The 8,289-nt window shown below is 35.2% G+C and overlaps 1 protein-coding gene and 1 long non-coding RNA gene across 2 annotated transcripts in view; one reads left to right on the forward strand and one right to left on the reverse strand.

The window, feature by feature from the left end:
• The window catches only part of LOC128247046 (uncharacterized), a 56,568-nt gene extending 55,652 nt beyond the window's left edge, over positions 1–916 (reverse strand). Inside the window, exon 1 of the long non-coding RNA XR_008263479.1 lies at positions 530–916. This is a non-coding gene — a long non-coding RNA (uncharacterized LOC128247046). The remainder of the gene's footprint in view (positions 1–529) is intronic.
• Positions 905–8,289, forward strand: part of LOC106875271 (14 kDa phosphohistidine phosphatase) — a 66,151-nt gene continuing 58,766 nt past the window's right edge. The window contains exon 1 of the mRNA XM_014923359.2: positions 905–1,520. Coding sequence (XP_014778845.1) covers positions 1,334–1,520 — 187 coding nt within the window. The 5' untranslated portion in view covers positions 905–1,333. The remainder of the gene's footprint in view (positions 1,521–8,289) is intronic.

Genomic DNA, 8,289 nt, shown 5'->3' on the forward strand with positions numbered 1-8,289 from the left:
ACCGACCAAAGCCTTGTGAGTGGATTTGGTAGACGGAAACTGAAAGAAGCCCGTCGTATATATATGTGTATATATATATATATATGTGTGTGTGTGTGTGTGTGTGTGTGTGTGTATGTTTGTCCCCCCAACATCGCTTGACAACCGATGCTGTTTACGTCCCCGTAACTTAGCGGTTCGGCAAAAGAGAGCTATAGAATAAGTACTAGGCTTCCAAAGAATAAGTCCTGGGGTCGATTTGCTCGACTAAAAGGCGGTGCTCCAGCATGGCCACAGTCAAATTACTGAAACAAGTACAAGAGTATATACTTTGCTTTATGTATTGAGTCCCATTTCTCCTAGTTGTTAAAGTAAATGCGCGCGCGCGTGTTTGTGTGTGTGTGTGTGTGCATAAACCAGAGAATTATTAATTATATTTCTCTATGTAGATTAACTATAAACACATGTAGAATCCCTATATATCATCTTTTTGAACTACTAATCTTTAATTGAGGAAATGTAATAAGAACGAGATTCTGGAATTACATACGGAATGATCGGAGGTTGAAATAACGTACTCTCTTTTTGGTGGTAGTGGTGGTGGGCGTTGCAGATAATTTTAGAACATTAATAAAATGGAAGTAGGCAGCAAATAATCATTAAAAAAAAGATTCTTAATTTTTGTTTACAATTACGAGAGATATTGTCGGTGAAGAAGCTTGAAAGTAACGTTTCATTGATTTACAATATCGTAAAGGCAGTTCCCGGTGTTATACAATGAAACTTAGAGGCAGTACCAGCCTGTTTAACTGTGCGTGAAGGCAGTACCTAACAGATTACATTGAAGTTGCGGGAGGTAGGACCTAGATGTTTACTATGAAACTGAAGGCAGGACCTGCGCACGTTCGATAAGCGTTTCTTACACGTGCCAAATCACATCTACCTTCTTCTCCTCCTACACATAAGAGCGACCGCCCTCTTAGCGAGTTCTTCTCACTTGCACTTCTCTCTCACAATCTTTTCATCCTTTCTCCATTTCGAAAGTGTACTGTTGCTTTATCACCGTGTTGCATCACTACCTTCTTCACTCTAACTTATACACTTTCTTTCTTCGACTATTACTCGCTTACCGCACTCTTTTTCAGTTTGACTCTCCCCCACAGAAACTCAGCTACATACTAATTATTGAATCATTAACATTCTTTAGCCTGACTGCCGCCAGCTTCCGTTTTGCCACACTTTCCTGTTCTTACTTTCTTTCATTCCGGGTTGTCCATTCCACCGAAGCTTCTCACAGACAGACATATAGGCACCTTAAGAAAGTTTTCGGAAACATTGTAAATTTCATCTAACTATGGCTGTAGCAGCGGCAACTATAGCTTCAGCCGGAGCTTTCAAGAATCCCAAACTGAAAGCAATTAACGATGTTGACACCGACAAACACGGCAGGTTTAAATACATATTGATCAAAGTGCATGATCCCGAGAAAGACCGCGAATTTAAGCATATCATCCGAGGATACAGTCGTCATGAATATCACTGTAAGTTTATTTTTTATTTTTTATGGCCCTTTCTATCACTACTATACATCATTTTGTCTGTAATCAACATAATCCGAAGCGGGGTCCTTCTATATGGTTACTCGGTCTGCTAAAAATCACTTTCTCATATTATACTCTACCATATATTTAATTTGCCATCCGTTTTAACATCACTACCTGGTCTTTGAAGTCCTTTAGTGGGGTCCACCCTCCTGCAAGATTTCGGACCAAGTTTTTGGTCTGACTATAACTTCCTCCTGCTAATCTCAGTGGCCTCGAAAATAGTCAAGAGCGTTACGTGTCCGTCTTTTGTCCGGTTTCACAACATGTCTTTATTTTCTTTTTTTATTTCGTATATATCTTCTATATATGTTCAGCCTTTGCTTTACATGTTGTGTTAATCACAAACTGGGAATAATTCCTAAGTTAAAAATCTATTCGAAAGCAATCTGCAAAGTAACCTAAAGCTCTTAATCATAACTAAGAAGAATTTCTTTAACAAACTTCACTCTAACATTACTTTAAATTGAACATATGTTCTTACTGTCTGTGATAGCAAACTGACAATAATTCCGAAAATAGCATTAATTCTATGACTATTGATAGAGAGGGAAGTGCTGCCCTCCGGTAAATTTTATGGAAAGTGGAAAAAAGTGGCGAAATTGACGTGCCTAAAGAACAATAACAATAATAATCCTTTCTAGCTCGTTTTTCTGTTGTAAGAGAAACACTTTTAGTCGATAAATCGAACCCTGTATTTGACTGGTGCTATATTTTATTGGCCCTGGATTTGCTGACAGGTAAAGAAATCATAGTAATGATTTTCCTTTTTATTGGTTACAATGGTCCAGAATGCTCTTGTCAGTAACAAACGAAATACAATAACAATTGTAAATTCGTAAATCTCTTCTACTGACAATAGCGTCCCGGGCCGTTGTGACCAATAAAAAGAAATCATTATCATAGTTTCGTTACTTTTAATCCCTCCGGGTCCATAAAATAAACTGTCCCGTACTGGGGTCGATATAATCAATTAATCTCTCTCGAAATTGCTGGCCTTGTTCTAGCAGAATCGTTTGTGTCGGACAAAATGCAGCATTCTTTTCCGATGTAACGTAACGTTCTGAGATCAAATCATGAGATATCCTTTGTGGGGTTGAGGTAGATAAAATAATTACCAGTTGAGTACTGGAGTCGATGTAGTCGACTTACCCCTCCCCCGAAATTACTGGCCTTATGCCAAAATTTGAAATCATTATTATTATTGTTGTTGTTAAATATTTCCCAATAACAGCAAAACTCTTATAGTTTTTATTAAGTTGTGCTCAGTGTATGCGCTCACATACAGGTGCATCATATATAATGTGTGTGTGTTTTCTGACGATGGGTAAACTGGCCGAAACTTCCAAGTCACTATCAACAATATTCTTGTTTAAGAATAATTAATTTGGTACTCTACGAAAGTATAGAGTAAACTCCTCAGATTAATATAAAATTTCTTTTATTATAACTGAACATAAAATAAATAAATGAATGTGTGTGTGAGAGTGAGAAAAGGTTGGGTTCTATTTCATCCTTTACTTTGCGGGGTTCTAAAGGTCAATTTCTAATAAAGATTCTTCATATTACATTGGTAGCTTACTGTTGTTAGAATTTTTCGAATATGAAAATGCTACAAATATAGAGTGTGTTATATGAGTATTTATAGAACAAATAACCTATAGAAACTCAACAAACAATTAAAGATGGAGAAGAGAAGGTGTTAAAAGTTTAAAAAGAATTTTATATATATATATATATGTATGTATATCTCTTTCGTGTGTGTGTGCTCATTTTTCTGTTGTAAGAGAAATATTTTTTAATGTGAACAACGAAAATAATTGCTGCATCAATTCCAGGTCATCCTTGAGTTTCCACAACATTAAATGTAGAAAAGAAACCCACAAAAGAAATATATATATATATAGGTTTGATCTGAATAAAGGGGTTCGTTTATGGCCTTACCAAGCTTTGTGAGTTTGACATTAATGTTCCTCTTGGACAGTTGTAAGGGCTGCAGGGAAAAACATTTAGGGAATGAATTCTTGAGAGTTAACATTCTGGACCCTTAGAGCTGGGCATGGTGGTAAGTGTGGGGCCTGAGATAATAGACACAACATAGGCGATAAGAGGAGAGATGAGGTTCTAAATGGAGGTGGCATGAAGCCAGTTAGCTTCATGCCACCTCCAGTGGCAGAGGCTATTACAATAACAAAAGTCAGTGCATCTTTGGGCCAGAGGTTGCAGTGTATTGGTGAGCAACTTCATGGCAATCAGTTTGCAGAGTCTTTCTTCGTCTGGGATGTGTGTAGTAGTAGTAGTAATAGCAGCAGCACTGACCCAGGTGTGGGAACAGTACTCCATTGTGGGTCTCACCCAAGCTTTGTAGAGTAGTAGTTGATAAGTGCTGAAGTATACTCTTGAAGATGAAGACTAGTCTTTGTGATGCATCTTTGTTACATTGATTATGTTTGTCTGGAGAGATCTTATGTGATAGTGAGACCTATCATATGTAACAACCTTGGGAGTTCTAGTTGTATGCTGTTCATGTTTCAAAAGGGTGGTGTGGGATGAAATAATATTTTCTTGATATGTATAGTAATTCTGTTTTATGTTGTTGAAGGGGACAAATTTGTCTTGATTCCATTGAAGAAAGGTCAATAATGTCAATATAGATTTGACATGAAGTGTTTTGGGTTGCATTTGGATAATGCTTTGGTGTGGAAGATTAGGGAGGAATTTTTGACTGGCATTATCTTCATTGGAGTGGGTGTTGTTGAAGTTGACAACAAGTAGAACATTGATGTATATTAAAATGAGTGCTGGACAAAATCAATGTCTGGGGTACACCATAGTTGATAGCATTGATCAAAGAGAGAGACAGAGCAAGCAAATTCCGTCAGCATACACTATGATAGTGTGATCTGACAGGAAGCCCCTGATCTCAGAAACAAGACTGATGGAGCTCACAGACGGACAGTTTTAATAGGTAATTTGCATGCCAGACACAAAAGCTTTGTAAATGGCAAAGGCAATGTTGCTTCTTTCATCAAATTTTTCTTGAGTAGAGTCCATTTATGAGTGACATAAGAGAGAAAGTGACTAGTAAATCTGGCTTTGCAAATTCTGGTTGGTAGAAGCAGATATGGTGCTTGTCTTGATAATGAAATACTATGTTGTGTTTCCAAAGAATATCATGAAAGTGTTTGTTTGAATTTTCCAAGAATGTTGCTACTAAAAGTTTCTTATCATAGTAATAGTATTCATCAGGAAATTGATCACTAAGACAATAATTTATCCTCTTTAGGTCTCTTCTCATTCTCCCTGAGTATCAGTAACTTTGTTTTGTCTCTGGTTAGCTCTTTTCAAATAGATTTATGAGCAATGACATTTTAACTGTGACCATTCCATATTTCATTCATAAATATCCAAGATCATAATATTCAGGGTCCTTCTCTTTTTAACTTAGTAAAGTGTAATTTGAGAGAGATCATCATCATTTAATGTCCATGTTCCATTCTGGCAACTGTTATTTCTAGTAGGTTGTACTACCTGTAATAGGAGTTCCTTCATTGATTTCTCTAACGTACCAGTTATATATCACTGTGATGCTGAATAATAATTCTTTCTGCTGCTGCTTGTTCTAGGTAGTAGACGGACAAGCTTTATTTTTTTTCTAGCTACTAAAGAAACTAGTGCTGATCTGTGTTGGCAAAAGATGTTTGATAAAATTTGTAATAATTATGAGGAGAGGTGTGTCTTGATGTTTGAGACAGAGCACTTCTTTGAAAAGAAGTATGTGTACTCTGAGTAGTGTGGATTATTTAGTTGAGACAGAAGGAAAATCCTTTAGTTAAATAGTTGTTGAATTGTGATGATCTTGTTTGATTTTAGACTGGAAATGTCATTTGAAAAAATCTACAAGATATAACCTTGCCAAATCTAAGTTATGCTAGAAGCTGTAGTTATATATGTTATTGAAATTAAATACTGTCAATATTTTGAGACTATCAGTTCAATAATGATAGAAAATCTTTGACTGAAGTTTAATTAACAATTTTCACTAATAAAATATTTACTAATCAAAGTTTATGGCTTTTGTATGTGTGTGTCTGCAGAAAATCAAGTTATTATTAAGATGAAATTTTTCTATAAACCTATAATTTTGAAATTTTACCTTGACCTCTGTTACCATCTGTGTAATACAGGATGTTTCAAAAAATTTGATATCGTTTGAGCTATAAATATTGAAGTAACTACATTGTCTAGGCAAATGAAACTAAACAGGCTTAATGTTGAACAAAATAAGATTTATTCATAAAAATTTGAATGAGAAATTCAAAGGTATATAAATTTCATGAATAATTTCACATGATTTCACAAGTTTTCAATATGTGCGCCACATATGATATAGCGCATATCAAGTCAGTAGTCCAGCTCCTGTCAAACCTGCTGCAGTATGTCTTGGGTAACAGTCTCTAGTGTAGCAGTGACTCTCTGCTTGAGTTCCTCTAAAATTATAGGAAGAGGGGAGGACATAGACTCCAGAGAAAAAAAATTGTAAGGTGTCAGGTGAACATGAAAACCATTTTAACGGAATATTATCTTCATTACCAGCGTGCTCAATCCATCTGCCTGATATATTCTCATTGAGATAAGCCCACACTGTGTGGTGGAGCCCTGTCTTGTTGAAAAATTAAATGTTCATGTTCATTTACAATGATCTTATCAATTAGCCAGTTGTGAAGCATTTGCAGATAAACATTGCCTATCACATTTCCCTCAAAGAAAAACTGGCTGTAAAGATGATTCTTGGAGATGGTACTGAACACATTCAGTTTCAGTCAATCCTGTGGCATGGGGATATTTCTTCACCTCAAATGTGAATATTGTACTTGTTAACTTTGTCATCTGTATGAAATGTGGCCTCATCACTGAAAGCAAGAAGTTCTTCAAACTTGTCTTTTAGTTTCTTTTGTACATCAATATAGAATTGCTTGTGCTTTTGCTTGTCATCTGTCTTTAAGGCCTGAATGAGCTGTAGCTTGTAGGCTGTCGTTTGTAAGCATTCCCTTGCAACACATCAAACTGTCGTTGGAGGAATCTGAATTTCCAGGCTTGCTCTTCTTATGTACTTCCTGGCACTTCGCAAAATTGTTTCTCAAACCCATTCAATCATCTTTTCCAATACCTACAGCCATCCAGGTCCTTTTGCCCTGCACAGACAGCTTTCCTCTTCAAACTTTTTTGTGCCATGTCCAAATCTGCATTACAACTGATGCATTTTTAGCAAATTCTTTTACAAATGCATACTGCACAGTCTTGTTCATACTCTAGCACGCAAATGCCTTTTCTTTTCCAGTGAATGGCATTTCTGTACCTGAAAAGAAAAAAAACATAAAACATTAAAAGTAGAATTTTGAGTTGTTTCTACACCTGCTGTTGCAATTTTAAACAATTATGAACAAAATGAAAGTCATCATGTTTTGCAAATTTCTTGTACTTCTATACTTTGTAAAAATATATTCTCTCTCTCTAGTACCCTCTCTCTAGCATTTGTTTGGTATTCGTTTTGTGATGCACTTTTTTTTTTATGAGACATTTTTTTGATAATAAATATCAGTAAGTAATAGTGAAATAAAATTCGGATGCTATGTTACAGTAATGCAAGATAAATAGGTATATCATATAGAAGAATAGCTTAAGGGAATGAGAAATATTTTTGATGAGGAATATCAGTAAGTCATATTGAAATGAAAGTACAAATGATGTGTGGATATCACTAAGTAATAGTGAAATGAATTTACAAATGCTGAATGATGTCAGTGTTTTTGCTGAAATTCTGATGTTATATTACAGGAATTCCGACGTTATATTACAGGAATACAGGGCAAGGTGTTGTGTGGTTGTCTTTTTGTTGGTGTGTCGATGAGTTTCATTTTGCTGTAAATTCATGTCTGTGTGTGTATGGCTTCACTGTCAGATTGTCTCTGCTTATGTGAAAGAAATTTGTATATTTATGAGAGAGAGAGACAGATAAAAAAAAATAGCACTGCCATTTCTTTAGAGTTCCGCTCTGCTGGTGAAAGGGGACAAAACACCCACTTTTATAATTTTCTTTTATCTTTTCTTTCTTTTTACCTTTTACTTGTTTCAGTCATTAGATTGTGGCCATGCTGGGGTACTGCCTTGAAGAATTTTTTGTTGGACATATTGACTGCAGAATGTTGTTTTTTAATTTTTTTCTTGTGGCAGTCATTAGAGAGGGAAAGAGAGAGAGAGAGATTGACTGTGTTTAATTGTGCAGGACAGACAATCCTTGAATAAATAAATGAATAAATATATATGGTGTGGTGGTTGTCATTGTCTTCAATGCTGACTATTCTCGCCACAGGACAATTTCCAGCCAAATAGAAAGACAGCAAGATATATATATATATATATATATATATTTATATATATATATAGGAAAATGAAAAATAATAATAAGGCAGAATGCTAAACTGGAAGCATATTTTAATAAAGATTTCTCTAACCGGCTTTCATTGCGAAGCAAATTTTCAAGAAGAGGGAGAATGAAAATGTTTTTTACAAAGAAGTACAAAATGAAGAAAATAATGTATAAAAAAAAATATATAAAAAAATAAATATACCAATACATTATATTGTCTTTGAGCTTTTGAAGTTCAATGGTAATTCATGTATATAATGGTTAGAAAAATAAGGATGC

Source organism: Octopus bimaculoides, chromosome 2 (assembly GCF_001194135.2).
Source record: "Octopus bimaculoides isolate UCB-OBI-ISO-001 chromosome 2, ASM119413v2, whole genome shotgun sequence".
Classification (NCBI taxonomy): domain Eukaryota; kingdom Metazoa; phylum Mollusca; class Cephalopoda; order Octopoda; family Octopodidae; genus Octopus; species Octopus bimaculoides.